The sequence below is a fragment of the Oreochromis niloticus genome, linkage group LG10 (assembly GCF_001858045.2).
Source record: "Oreochromis niloticus isolate F11D_XX linkage group LG10, O_niloticus_UMD_NMBU, whole genome shotgun sequence".
NCBI classification, from domain to species: domain Eukaryota; kingdom Metazoa; phylum Chordata; class Actinopteri; order Cichliformes; family Cichlidae; genus Oreochromis; species Oreochromis niloticus.
This window is the reverse complement of record NC_031975.2, coordinates 15,132,583-15,147,109: the sequence shown is the minus strand read 5'-3', so window position 1 is coordinate 15,147,109 and position 14,527 is coordinate 15,132,583. Positions and strand designations below refer to the sequence as shown.

General features: G+C 41.5%; 1 protein-coding gene across 1 annotated transcript; it reads left to right on the top strand.

The window, feature by feature from the left end:
• Positions 1-411: 411 nt before the first annotated feature.
• Positions 412-13,530, top strand: scaf4a (SR-related CTD-associated factor 4a). The gene is made up of 19 exons (XM_003446884.5): positions 412-690; positions 2,191-2,274; positions 2,372-2,416; positions 2,510-2,671; positions 3,548-3,680; positions 3,777-3,913; positions 4,045-4,239; positions 4,666-4,751; positions 4,878-4,959; positions 5,188-5,364; positions 5,588-5,661; positions 5,824-6,014; positions 6,134-6,234; positions 6,592-6,705; positions 6,792-6,948; positions 7,288-7,415; positions 8,319-8,472; positions 9,364-9,519; positions 9,786-13,530. The coding sequence occupies exons 1-19, from the start codon at positions 661-663 to the stop codon at positions 11,033-11,035; spliced, it is 3,456 nt and encodes a 1,151-aa protein (XP_003446932.1). The 5' UTR covers positions 412-660; the 3' UTR covers positions 11,036-13,530.
• The last annotated feature ends 997 nt before the right edge of the window (positions 13,531-14,527 follow it).

Genomic DNA, 14,527 nt, shown 5'->3' with positions numbered 1-14,527 from the left:
ATCTGAATGTATTTTGTGACAATATTAGTATATATATATATACTAATATTAAAGTACAATTTTAGTATACCATCGTAGAATAAGATATTTAAGGAGTAATCAGTGCAAAAATCTTTTATTGCAAAAGTATGACAGCAAAGCAGACCTGCCATTTTTGATTTGATTGTATAGTCTGCTTGGAGTGCAGTAAAGATGACACTGGTCAAACCCAGGTGTTGCCAATTCATTTTCGCAAGGGGCCACGAGAGCACCAATGTAGTTATAAACAGATTAAAAAAAAAAAAAGAACTAATATTGACCAGAACTGAGTCCAGCTTATTGGTGGGGCCCTCCACAACAATCCTAGTTTCTCATAAGGCCACTTGGGAAAATCCATTGCCCACCCCATTCAAAACAAATGTTTGTGTCGATAGCTTGTCTCCTTCAGAGGGCTGTGTACCCTGTCCACGCAACATGCTGCCCCCTAGTGGACAAAACTTAGAACAACAACATTGAATCCCATCATGCTTTGCCGTACCCGCCGACCCGAACACCTCCAATGCGAAGCTAACAGGCGTTAGCTACCGGGAGCGGACATGTTGTACCGACCCTTTCTTTAATAAACATCGCTGTAAGCGGGGAACCGGGAATTTAAGGGAAGGCTCGGAGTGTCTGGCAATCATGGATGCCGTCAACGCCTTTAACCACGAGGTAAGCGGTCTTCGCTGAGTGTCTGAACTCCCCTAGTGTGGTGCTGCTGATCATGGAGCTGCTGCTGCTGCACTGGAGTTAGCCTAGCTGGTCGAAGCAGTGGGCCTGCTCGGCGAGTTAACTGGACATCTTATTCGGCTTAAGTGTTGCGCTTGTTTGGCACCCCTGAAGTAAATGAATGCCACTAAAACGAATAGTAGGATTTTCTGCCACCCACAAAGCTTACACGGTAATATTCAGTCAGTAGCGTTTCCAGTGACTGCCGCTTTGCTAGCTTGTGGGAGTAAGTTGTGGTTACCAACACAATACAAATGAGAACGCGCAACCACAGGTAGAAAGATCAATACAGTAATGGCTTGTTACCACACTGTACACAAACAGACTGAATGTTCATTACAGCCTCGTTAATGATAAAACCAGTGCTCGGTAATAAGATGCTAGGCCAAGTTACTACAAGGCCTGACTACTGGCGGCTGATGTTGTTAGGAGTCCAGTCAAAACACTAGTCAAGCCATGTTTTGGTGTTTCTGACTGCACCCGCGGATTTGACTCACCACAGAGACTGAGGGGCAGAAAGACATTTCTTGTCGCGTCTTAACACGCTTGTTCCGATCATGTTTCTTGTACCACGTTTGAGCTCTTGTGGTTGTGAACAGCCCACGATGCTTCTTGAGCGATATCGTCCAGTTTCAATTGCAGTTTCTGTCTCACACCAAAGCAGAGAAAGTAGTGGCCGACAATGAATGCAAATCACTATTTGATACATACAGCTACGCACACACGTGTGACTCATATTCGAATACAAACTTAACCTTGTTGTCAAAGGTGTATAGATGTCTAAATTACATTTTCTCCAGATCCTCTCCATCTTGTCTATTTTTTCTGAATAAACATTTTGCATGCTAAAAAGCGCACACTGTCACAATGCTGTATGTTGTAGCTAATGTGAGTTATGTTGCAAACCACAAAAAAGGCCAACTGCACCTCGGCAGAGCTGAGGAACAGCTGAAATTCTGTTTTGATGTGAATTATAGTGGGAAATACAATACTGCATTATTCTTTGAAGTGTTTTTTTTTTATGAAAACAAAACGGAAATATGCCTGATTTTTGCCCATTCATTTTCATCATAATGGTCCTGGTGTTTTGTGAATTCACCGTACCCATTTATTTATGCGGTTTCCTTTTTCGGTATGACTAAATAAACTCAAGTTACCCTAAGCCATGCTGTAACATAGATCAACAGTTATAGCAGATGGGTTAAAAAAGATCCTCATTAATCTTTATGAGCCTGTATAAACTGGGATATTCATTGCTTGGATACTACCTGGTCTGCATCTATCATTTAATGCAATTATAACATGAATGCAGTAAAGACCCAAATGTGGCTGTTTGATATGAGATGAGAAGTAGTGATGAAATAGAAGTGATCAGCACCACCCTGGACACTCCTCCAGCGTCATGACTCTCCATTTCACCAAATGATTATCTTCTCTGTCTAGTTATTCTCATTGATGGACTCCAAACCACCAATATCTCGGGCAAAGATGATCTCCATCACCAAATCTGCCATCAAAGCAATGAAAGTAAGAATACGACATTAGAATGATTCTTGTATATTTATTTAATTATGTTTGGGGTCTATAATATAACGGCATGCTCATTCGCTCCTCTCTTCCTCAGCTTTACAAACATGTGGTCCAGATTGTGGAAAAGTTTATAAAAAAGGTGAGCCGAGTCTGTTTTAATTAAAGTTTACAGACTGTGTCTCTTCACTAAATACCAATAAACTCTGCTGTTTTCTTCCTCTTTTCCCTCCAGTGTAAGCCTGAGTATAAGGTAGCAGGCTTATATGTGGTGGATTCCATTGTTAGGCAGTCCAGACACCAGTTTGGACCTGACAAGGATGTGTTTGGACCAAGGTTCACCAAAAACATTACAGGAACTTTTGAGAACCTCTGCCTTTGCCCCGTGGAAGACAGGGTAAGAGAAGAGACCTGGTGACAATTTAATTGCACTGCAAATTAACCCGAGCATTTGCCGCGTGTCAGTGTTTCCCACAGATTTACGTTCTCCTTGTGGTGGGTGGGGCAGGCATATGGACGTGTGTGTGCAGGAGCAAAAAACTGGTAGCATATGCACACTTTTCAAAAAAAATTATTCAGTATACACTACTCCTGTGCAGTAGTCCCAGTGAGCTTGGCATTGCAGCACATCAAGCAGTTCTACCCCTGCTGCAGGTTCTGGTTTAAGGACTCCTGTCCCCAGCTAGAGTTATAGGAGCTGGAGTTTGCCCAGTGAATGATGATGGTGTGAGTCTATCATCAATCCCAGGGTTGATGGTTTGACCCACAGCTCCTTCACTTCATATGTCGAAGCATCCTTGGGCAAGATACCGAACCCCAAATTGCCCGTAACATATCCATCAGACTGTGATTGTGTGTGATAGATAGAAAGCATTTAAAGCACTGCATGACTGTGGCTTCTAGTAGGGAGCCACTCTGAGTACTTAGAGTGGAAAAGGGCTGTATAACTTCCTGTCCATGATGACTAGAACTACCACAGTTGTGACTTAGAAAGCCAGCTCTACATAACTACTGGATCTAGATAGTCAGTCAGTAGCGATTAGACTTTACCACCCTGCTTTTTTTCCCCCTTAAATCTGTAATTGATCTTGAGATGTGATTGTTCTCTTGGCAGGATAAAAGACTAAAGATGTTGATAATAAAATGAGTTGCCAGTTACAGTTGGGGGGGTTGTTAGTATATTTGGACTACCTGCCTGCCCAAGTTAAATCTGTTCATGGGTAGCGCTCCTTTGTAATGATAAATGTCCTGTGCTAAATATTTTCCTTTATAGAGTAAGATTGTGCGGGTGTTGAACCTGTGGCAGAAAAATGGGGTGTTCAAGATAGAAGTTATTCAGCCCCTCTTGGACATGGCAGCGGGCTCTGGCAGTGGTGCTGCACCCAACACAGGCGCAGATGAGCCAGGTAATTTTTGAGGTTGTGCATTGCTTTATTAATATAATATTAATATGTTGATGTATGGTGTTGGCATTTGAAAACAAATGTTCTCTTTTCTGGCAGGTTCTCCTCCACCTCCAGCCAAAGAGCCAGTTACAGTGGTAACGGCAAACTCCACCATGATACCTGCTGCTCAGCTGCACAACTCTGATGCCTTTGCTGCCGTGGCACAGCTCTTCCAGTCCTCACAGGGTCAGCAGGTATGTTCATACTAATGCGGACTGGCATTAGATTGTTGCCTCATTCACTTTCTTGTATTTTTGTTACTCCTTAAGCATCTTTTACATCTTCATTACTGATTCTTCTTTCACTCTCTGTTTTGGGCGTCTAGCTCCAACAGATGCTCCAGAACTTTCAGCAGCAGCCAGTGAAGCCAGAGACCAACACCCAGCCTCCACCCCAGATTATTCCCCCACAGGCCCCAAATGTTTCTGCTGGACTGGGCATGGTCGCGCCACAACCTCCCCTTCCCTCCCAGCCCGCCCAACTAACCCAGCCTGCCCAGCAGAAGACAGCCTTTGACAAGGTGACAATGCATTCTTGTATTTGCATGATGTTTTTTTTTATTTTATTTTTTTTTACCCTCAGTCAAGAAGGTAAAGATACCCACCTAAAACGTAGATTTTTCAAATTTATATCATAGGTGCATGTGGTAGAAGGCTGAAGGGTATCACATGGTATAGCACAGTGAAGGAAAAGTAAGGCTGTAGAACAGGGGTCCCCAATCTCATTCCACGAGGGCCAGTGTCCCTGCAGGTTTTAGATGTCTCCTTGATCCATCACAGCTGATTTAAATGGATAATGAGCTAATCATGTGATTCAGGTGTGTTGACCCAGGGTGAGATCTAAAACCTCCAGGGACACCGGCCCTCGTGGACTGAGATTGAGGACCCCTGCTGTAGAAGCTTTGCTACATTAAGAAAACATCATTATTTGTGTGTTTCTCTCGCAGAAATTGCTGGACCGGTTTGATTATGATGATGAACCAGAAGTTGGAGAAGAAACAAAGAAGGATGAGATCTCCTCTCAGCCCCCCTTGTAAGCCTCTTAATTTCTTTATATGCTGCATGTCTGTGATACCAGAAAGCGGAAAGCTTTGATTAAAATGTATTTTTTTAAGGAAATAAAAGCTGTGGAGCTCATTGTGTATTTTTATCATCGCAGTATGCAGCAGCCTCCAGCCTTTCCACAGCACATGGATCACTTTAAACCACAGATTAATATACAACAGGACATCTCACAGCAGGTGAGAAATCCCAATCCCAGAATTGAAGCTACAGAAACACTGTAGCTTGTTTTAACAATAGGATTACATCATATTACGGCATATTATATATGCACATACTACTGTTTACAGTATATGCTCTCTATCTGAAATAAAACAGAGAACTGAGTTTGTTACTGAGAAACTGACTTGAGGGATCGGGTTATATGTGCACATTATTTATTACAGTTTTTTTTTTCTTCCCCTCAGGTTCATCTTCCTCCTAATGGGCAGCTCCAGGTCCACGGTTTACCGCCAGGACAGAGCTTTCCTGCTGCGATGCCTCCTATGGGCCATGTGCTGCCAGGGATGTCCCTCTCTGGTTCTTCTGGGCCTCCAGGCTTCCCTGGGGTTTACCATCACCAGAATGCAGCCCAGCAACAACAGGTAGACAAACAGTAGCATAAAGATGTCACAATAAATTGTAGTTGGGCAGTTTATATACTGTCATAAAATTGTAGCAAATTGAGAAAAAATGTAAGAAAATTTAACTCTGATGTTTTGAAATTGTTTTGTTTTTTGGTCTTCTGTAACTTTGACTTGCACAGAGATGTAGTTCTGTCGCTGTAACAGATTTTACTCATAATGTGTTTTCTCTATACTGTGTCAGGATTTGCCAATGGATATAGACCATTCATCCATGAGAGATGGCAGACATGGCCGAAGATCACACTCAGGCTCCAGGTAAACATTTAAAACAGGATGTAATTTTCAAACTAGGTTTCCTTATTCACACTGTTATATCTTATTTCCTGTTTATTTTGCCATATGTAGATAATCTTCTTAGTATACACTTTTTAAATCTAATGCTTTGAATTGAAATGTCTTCTCCCTCCCGCTCCCCAGATCTCCAAAGCGAAGGAGATCACGGTCCAATTCTCGTACACGTCGATCCAGGCACAGGCGATCCCGCTCACGCTCCAGGGATCGGCGTCATCACTCACCGCGCTCACGCTCGCAGGAGCGCAGGGAGAGAGAGAAGGAGAGAGAGAGACGGCAGAAAGGTCTTCCACCAATTAAGAGCGAGACAGTCAGCAGTAAGTCATCATCTGTTTATTATACATTATCTGTTAAGTGCACACAGCGTTTTGTTGTGTTGTAAGACTTTCAGTTACATTCTTTAGTTCCTAACTTTTTGCTCCCTTCTCCTTTTTAGTTTGCAGCACTACTCTCTGGGTAGGCCAGCTGGACAAGAGAACACAGCAGCAAGATGTCGCCTGTTTACTTGAGGAGTTTGGGCAGATAGAGTCCATCAATGTAAGTTCTCTCACAGAGATCAGCTTTCAGTTTATCTAACTGTGAGGTCATCCTGCAGCCGACACTTTCTTGACTAAATCTTTCAGTCAGCTTGTAGTAAATTTGACTTTATATACTTTTTTGATTTTTATAGAAGTTGTTACACAGACAGCTCAAAGCCTCAGCTTTGTTATTTGTATTTGATACAGTTTGTGTTAATAAGTGTGATGACATCAAATTTGCACCAAAGGCTCTACCTGTTAAAAACAAACAAACTACAACCACAGGCTTAATAAAGTGGATGATTATGACTTCCTTGTTTTTTTTGTTTTTTTTTAACCACTTGTTTTTTTTTTTTGTTGTCTTCTCTCTTTTAAGATGATCCCTCCACGTGGCTGTGCTTATATTGTCATGATACACAGGCAAGATGCCTTCAGGGCTCTACAGAAGCTCAGCAGGGGAACATTCAAAGTTAACCAGAAAGCCATTAAGGTGAATGAGCAACGCAGATTGTTGCTTTGTCATGTATTAGTTTTGTTAGGAAAGGACAAAACTAATAAGTTGCTTTTACTTATCAGATCGCTTGGGCTTTGAACAAGGGCATAAAGGCTGACTATAAGCAGTACTGGGATGTGGAGCTTGGTGTCACGTACGTACCTTGGTCTAAAGTCAGAGAGGACCAGTTAGAGGAGCTTAAAGAAGGAGGAATGCTCGATGTGGACACTTTATCACCAGGTAAATAAACATTTTCAAAAAATGAAGAAAAAATGAAGACACTTTATTTGGAATTATTTAGTTTAATTCATTTGTGTTATTTAATTAAAAGATCAAATTACTTTTAGTGTTCTTATGTTTTATTCTGTCTTCTGTGTACCTCATGTTGCTTTTATCAGTTTTATTACATTTGCTCTGCCTTATTATTGGCTTGTCAACTGTAAAGCACTGTAAGCTGCACCAATCCTCATGAAAGTTATTATACACATACAGTACAATTTAGTAGGGGTTAAGGATTCATGCTGTTCCTCAGAGATATTGTTTTAATTAAAAAAAAAAAATTTATGCTGTCTTTTCTAGAGTGGAGTGGCACGAGGAAGGCTCTCGACCACCCAGAGGAACTCACTCACAATGGCCGTTCAGAGCAACAGCAGCCTGAGGAGACGCAAGCTGTACCTGTACCCGCCCCAACTGCTCCTCCTACACAGGTTAAAAAACAAAAAAAACAAACCCCTTAACCCTAAAAAAAAAAAAAAAAAGCCACATAAGCTGTTACCAGTATCATCATATCTTAGACTCTGAGAGGTGTTGCTTATTGCTAATTTAAAAGAAGCAAATTCAGAATCTTGATGCAGTCAGCTGTGTTTGACTGCTATTGTTGTGGGTATGTAAATACTGAGTGAACTGTATTGATGAGAAACATGGAGACAATGTTGGAAAAATAACATAAAAGGTAATCAATGTCGTGTCATATACACACACGCGGTTTTATTTCAGTCTGGTCCTTATACCATAATGTTTTTCCAGAAATGCGTTTTTGTTAAGCCCCTTAGCACTGACCTATGCTAAGTGCTAAATGGCTAATTAAGTTGTATCTTTACACACTTTATTACTAGCAGCCTGTTGCAGAAACATAAAATAGTATTATTGTACAAAATAGGTGATTCCCAAAGAGCTGCTAGCTGCATGCTGTGTGATGTGTCCATGAAACATTTGAGGATATTAGACAAGTGGAGAACAGAGGGAGTGGCAGGCCTGAATAGCGGTCTACAGGAGATTGACAGAAAGTCCTAAAGAAATGAGGAAAAAAATTCTGCTACTGTTTTTGACAGATGCCAAATTTTATACATGAACTAGACTGAGTGGCAACAGGTCTTATGGACTGATGAGCTTGTCCTAATAGACTGAATTATCAACATGCAAAAGTACTGTCAGATTTTTGTCCACCATCTGGAAAGTGTCTGATTGGCAGCAGTTCCATTTTTCAGGATTGCAATGATCCCAAATGCACTGTCAGTGCAGTAAAGGCATACCTGGATGGAAACACAACATGAAACACTGTCTCACACTTCTCTCATTTAAAATCAACTTTAACATCTAAATGTTCTCAGGTCCCTCCAATGCAGCAGCCAATGGTTGGTGTGGGTTCTCTCCAACCTCCTGTCTTTCCTGGGCCTATAGGCATGCCTCCACCTTCATTCCCTCCAGGTGTCCCGCCGCCTCCTTTCATCAGACCTGGCTTCAACCCCATGCAAATGCCTCCAGGTAACAATTTCTATTATTTCATCATGCTTTTGTTTGTGGTCTTTTTTTTTATACAGCGTCTGCTCTCAGGTTTGTTTTTTTTTTCTTCTTTTATATACCCCTCAGCCGTAAAAGGCTGATAGGGTATTGTTGTCGGACACTCAAGTTTGTGAATGTGATAACTGGAAAACAAGGCAATTTTCAAATTACTACGTAAAATCTGGGACAAGTTTGAATCTCAGTGACCTTGACCTAAAGGTTAGAGGTCAAGTTTTCCGAAAATCTTGTGAATGCGATAACTTGAGAATAAAGCGACATAAGTGTTTGAAATTGATACCATCAACTAGGAGGCTGAGGGGCAGCACTGGAAGCTGCCAGTAATAGAAATAAGAAAAGGAAAAGAGTCAGTTTTATACTTGTGATTCATTGTATTTAATAATGATAGCAGCTGGGGACTGAGGTATGTAATGATGACAGTTAACCCATTTATTGAGTCATTAAGAAGCTCTTAATTCACTCATGAAAGCAAAATGATTGTGAAATCTTGCAGGACTTCAGTTTTTTGTGTTCCCATCATGTTGTCCGAAGGACATCAAAAAGTTCGTAATGATAAAGATTTAAAGGGTAAAACAGAACAAAATCCATGTTTCTTGTATTTTAATATTTATGGGGGATAGTGGATGTTGACTAGTGTTATTCCGCTTTTCACATTTGCGTTTATCAGAAATGCATTTCTTAATTTGCTGACTTGCATGTGTGTTATGCATGTGATTTTGGCAGTTTGGTTTTGCTGTTTTACTTCAACAAGCTGCACAAGTGCACCGTTTCAGAGTTTACCCATCCAGCTTAGTCCAAGTCATATTTTTAATTGAATCAAACAGGACCTTAACTCCTTTTATTACTCTTCTTCAGGTTTTCCTCTCCCCGGTGCTATGCCTCTTGGTCCCCCTCCTCCTTCTAAAACTGGAGTTGAGGACTCCCCTCTAGACCCAGCAGGTCTGGGAAACCGGAAAAATGATGAGGCCCTTGAGGCTCCCAACATCTTTAATAACCAGATGGGATCTATGGGTCAGTCTGCCCTTCTTACCTATCACCGATCAAAGTGATGTTTCCCTTCTCCTCCATCCATTCTAAAGAGACTGTTAACTTGTGTTTGACCGTTAAAGCATTATTTTCTTGCTAAATAAACATAGAAAAGTGCTAAAAGTCACTTAGTTGTTTTGCAATATAGTACCAAAGATTTTGTAGTTAGTGTTTGTTTAAATATATTGTTTATTTGTAGTTATAAGTACATTGTTGTTATATTAATGCTATGCTTTGGTTTTCTTCTTTAGTCAACCAGGTAGGCTTGCCTCCAGGTGCTCCTCCAGGTGGACCTCTGGGTGCTCCTCCAGGCGGACATCTAGGCGTTCCTCCAGGTGGACCTCCAGGTGCTCCTTCAGGTGGACCTCCAGGTGCTCCTCTGGTGGGGCCCCCAGCCGGCCATCCCGGCAGCATCCCACCCCCCTCAGGTGGTCTTCTAGGGGCACGGCCTGGTTTGATTCCCCTCCAGCGTCCTCCTGTTCCCCCACCAACACACATGCAACGTTTCCCACCACCCCATGGCTCAAGGCCACCTCACCCCGGCATGCCCCCCATGCCCCCACAGATGATGCCCAGGGGGCCACACCCTCAAATGATGCAGCACCATGAGCCACCTCCACCTAAAGGAGCCTTTGGGATGCCCCCTCCGCACAATTTAAGGGCTCCTTTCCCTCATGGGCATGGCCCTCCTCCTCAGGGTCCACCTCCTTTTACCCGACCAGGCGGTCCTCGGAGTCTAGAGGGGCCAGAAGAAATGGATAGCAGACCATTCAGGGGAGACAGGCCTGGTTTCAGGGACAGAGAGCTAGAGAGGGACAGAGACTGGGATCGAGATAGGGAAAGAGACAGGGAAAGAGGTTTTGGAGGTGGCAGGCGTCCATTTGGCGATGGAGGGAGAGGAGCAGGTGGTGATAAAATGGATGGTAGGGACAGGCTTGGAGGATGGCAGGAAGATGGAGGTGATCACCGGGGTGGAGGATGGGAGAGAGACAGAGACCGAGATCGTGACAGAGATCGCGACCGGGATCGAGAACGGGATCGGGACAGAGACAGAGACAGACGGGACTGGAGGGAGAGGCGAAGCAGCCTCGATAGTGACAGGGAACGTGCCAGGGGCGAGGATGGAGATAGGGAGCGAGCAAGGGGGGAGGGAACAGAAAGAGGAAGTCGTGAGAGAGGCAGAGGAGCCGAGGCAAAAGGAGACAGACCAAGGCGGTCAGAACGGCGTGAGAGGACCACACGCTGGGACAAAGATGACCGTTTAGCCGAACTGGAAAACATGGACAGATTTCGGACCCCTAACAGTACAGAGCAACCTTGCGTGACCCCTGAGGTTACCAAGGAAACCAGTAAGGAGCCAGGTGTGGAAGCTTCTGAAAAGAAGCCAGAATCAGAACTTATAGCTCCGCCTCCAGAGGGAACTGCTTCTACAGGAGACGCGGCACCCTCTGAGCCGGCTCAAAGTGAGCCCACAGAAACAAACGAGGAGGCAGCATCATAGACTGCTGTGAACCACTGATGGATAGGAACGTGTCTCTGCCATGATAGTCAGTCTCAGTTCTTGGCAGACTGATTCAAACTAATCACAGTTTGTTCGTCACTGACTGACAGTTTCTGGGCAGTAAGTTGAAAAGATCTCCCACAAATGTTGTTAACCGTATGAAAATTGATGTTGTCAGGCTTCACGTGTCAGAATTAGGCCTGTGTTTCAAAACAAGTGAAAATCACTTTGGATAAATGGCCGTAGTTTTTCTCCTTCCTGCAGGTTATAAGAACGGACAGTGTTTGCATGCTCATGTTGCTCTGCCTATTTGTTTTTGCTGTAGTTGGTTTGCCAACGAAGGAAACGACTGATTTGTATGACACATTTCTTTTACTTCACAACCCTAATTTACAGGAAAAAAAGGATGTTCTCAAAGATGTAAATGGTATGGTATTGTTTTAGATTAATGTTTTTAAATTTGCCAAATTGTCATCATGTCAAACACTGAATAACTTTTCAAGCAACTCCATTATACCTAAGCTTTTTTGTTTGTTTGTTTGTTTGTTTTTTAATTATCTCGTTGCTTTTTTTGTGCTCTAAATTCTCATTGCATTTTCACAACCAGGAAGGCACAGGTTTGAAAGGGGTTGTTGTGGCCTTAAAATCAAATTCAGTTACTTGCAGGGCTTTCAATTTAAAAATAAGGAAAAGGAAAAAAAGAAGACAAATGGGAAATACCCAAACATCAAGGAGTTTGTAATATACACTTTGAGTTAGATGTTGGAATAATAACACAGCCCTTCTTTGAGTTATGTCCCCACTTTCTGCCCATTGAATCACATCAGTAAGAATAAAAACAGAGCTTTAGTGCAATAACTGATGATTTTGTGAAATATACCATATCCTTAAAAAGTCACAGCATAACAGTTTTTTTTTTATATTAATTTTAAAGACATATGCTAGTACAGGGTCTCTTTAAAAAAACGATCATAAAACTTGTTATAATCGAACTGTATCGTCACAACATCGCTGATCCCAGTGTGTTAGCTCTCAAAATCTTTTACTGTGTTTGCATTTGATTATATGATACAAACCTTTACAACTGGTCATAACCATGAACCTAAACTATAACAGAAGCCGTATAAATCTACAATAAAACCTGTAAAGTAGATTAAGCTTGATATTGACATGAGGTCAATAAAAGCCCAAGGTAGGCTTTGTTTTTGAAGTCGGAGTGATCTAAACATTCAGAAATTGTCTTGCTTAAATAAAAGTCCTTTGCAAGCGAATCAACGTGTCACCTTGAATAACAGATCATCAAAAATAGAAACAAAGAAGAGGCTACTGGTAAAGTTAAGAATTAATACTGCCTGCCTAATTTTGAAAACAATGTTTGCACCATAAAGGTGTGCAAGTAAAGTGTCACTGAAAACGTTATGTTTTGTTTTTTCCCCCTCCGACATTCGTACCTAATGTGCGTGTGTGTGTGTGCGCATTTTGGTTTTTATTTCCTCAGCTAAAGAAAGAGAAGAACTTCCTCAGATTCAGCAGATAAAAATCTAGTTATTTTATTGTTAATTATTCGGAATGTGCAAATATTCAGGCCCAAGCTTAGGTGGCTATTGAGCATTTTGATTAACCCTGTGAGGATCAGAAATAACTCAAAACTCCTAACACTATGTTTTGCTGGAAAATAACCTAACAATTTTTGGGGGGAGGAAAAATGTAAATAGCTTTAGATTCTTGTGAGCTAGAATGTTTAGGGCTTTTGTTTGGTTTTTTTGTCCCCTAATTGCTGAGACATGGGAGAACAATTTTCGCAAGCCAAATTCTAATAACATAGGGTCCCGGTTTTCTTGCACTTCTCACAAGGATAGATACAAGTTTCTGTGTACGTGGTTGTTTGTCCCTTAGTAGAAGTCCATTTTTGGATCACACACAAGAGTCCTGTTGTGTTTTGGAAGCATTTTCCATCTTTCTCGTCCATCTATCACAGTCATAAATTAGTTTTGACTACATGGAAATACAGAATGAATCCTGTGGCTATTTGCTTTTTTGCTCTTTGATAAAACACAGCTTACTAACTTGGTCTCTGTATCACTGTAGACATACTGTATCTGATATTGTTAAAATCTCAAGCCCAGATTCAGCAAGCATAATACTTGTTCCTGAACAATTTCACACAAACTGAGACAAAGAGGGTATATCTAACGCGATGAGATGAAGAACATTGCTTGGGACACTGCTGTAAATATGCTTGTATCACTGACGATTTTGAAAGACTCGCAGTAATTTCTGTTAATAATCTGTGATTTCTTTTCTGAGAGAAACGCGTCGACTTGGAAGGAACAACAGAGGCCCTTTGCTTTAACGTTTTTAACTCCTAGTGGTTTGAAAATTGACAGATGTTTCTATGATTTGTTAAAAAAAAAAAGCAAAAGACATGGACATAAAATCTTCAATATTTCAACCATAGGATATTGTTTTTAATAAACTATTTTTGTACCAAATTATTTTTGTGTTCAAATTTATTTATTTTTGTCTGGTAACATGATCAGAAGTATGATGTCTACAGATGTGGACATACCTGTACTAGGCCTGAGTTTGATGTGATTTTGAACCAAGTCAGTCATTACTTTGGTGGGAATTTAAAAGAAGTAAGATGTCTTTTTGTTGTATTGTTTACAGCTATGGTAAACAATAGTAAAAAGGTAGCATGGTGCATTACACCATGTGACAATTTATCAAAAACTAAGACAAAATGTAGAAGCAGTGAAAGACTAAGTACATCCATGCTACAGAAGCTCGTAGAACCATTTTTAGCACTTTTAGAAGTAATTGCTTTCTGTTTGACTTTATCTGTCTCCCACATCTCTGTGGAGGAATTTCTTTATAATGTTGCCTCAGTTTATTGCAAGCACTCTTTTATGCACAGCTCACTTATGATCCTGCAACAGCACTTGAGGCAGGTTGAGGTGTGTACTTGTGGTGCCATTGTGGCACCTCGAATCTTTTCATTTTCAGCCATTCTGTTGTAGATTTGCTGCTGTGATTGGGATCACTGTTTTCCTGCATGACTCAATTTTGTTCAAGGTTTAGCTGTCACATAGATGGCCTCACATTTGACTGTGGTACACGGAGGAGCTCATGGTCTGCTTCGTCCCCGCAGTGATAAGGTGGCCAGATCATCAATCTTCCATCACCGTGCTTGGCAGTTAGTGTAAGATGTATGTGCTGATATGCTGGCTTTGGTTTTGTTTGGAAATGCCCCTATACGTCTTCTCAGATTGATGGACAGCAACAGATGCTCCTCTAAGATCATTGCTAAGATCATTTCCACAAAGTGCCAAAATTTCTGCTTTTGTAGCTGTGCTCACACTTGCTGATGATCAGTTAATCAATTTGATTTGATTATGATTATTTACTCTCTTAACTCCTATGGCAGTAGTAAACATATACTCAGGTTTTCACACACTGGTTCAATATTAATGAGGCTGTTATGTTGTGTTG

Bases quoted from the DNA above. Each gene is read 5' to 3' on its own strand.
- scaf4a (XM_003446884.5), top strand. From the start codon at position 661: ATGGATGCCGTCAACGCCTTTAACCACGAG. The intron at 2,417-2,509 runs GTGAGCCGAGTC...TTTTCCCTCCAG, and splicing joins TGGAAAAGTTTATAAAAAAG to TGTAAGCCTGAGTATAAGGT. The intron at 3,914-4,044 runs GTATGTTCATAC...TTGGGCGTCTAG, and splicing joins AGTCCTCACAGGGTCAGCAG to CTCCAACAGATGCTCCAGAA.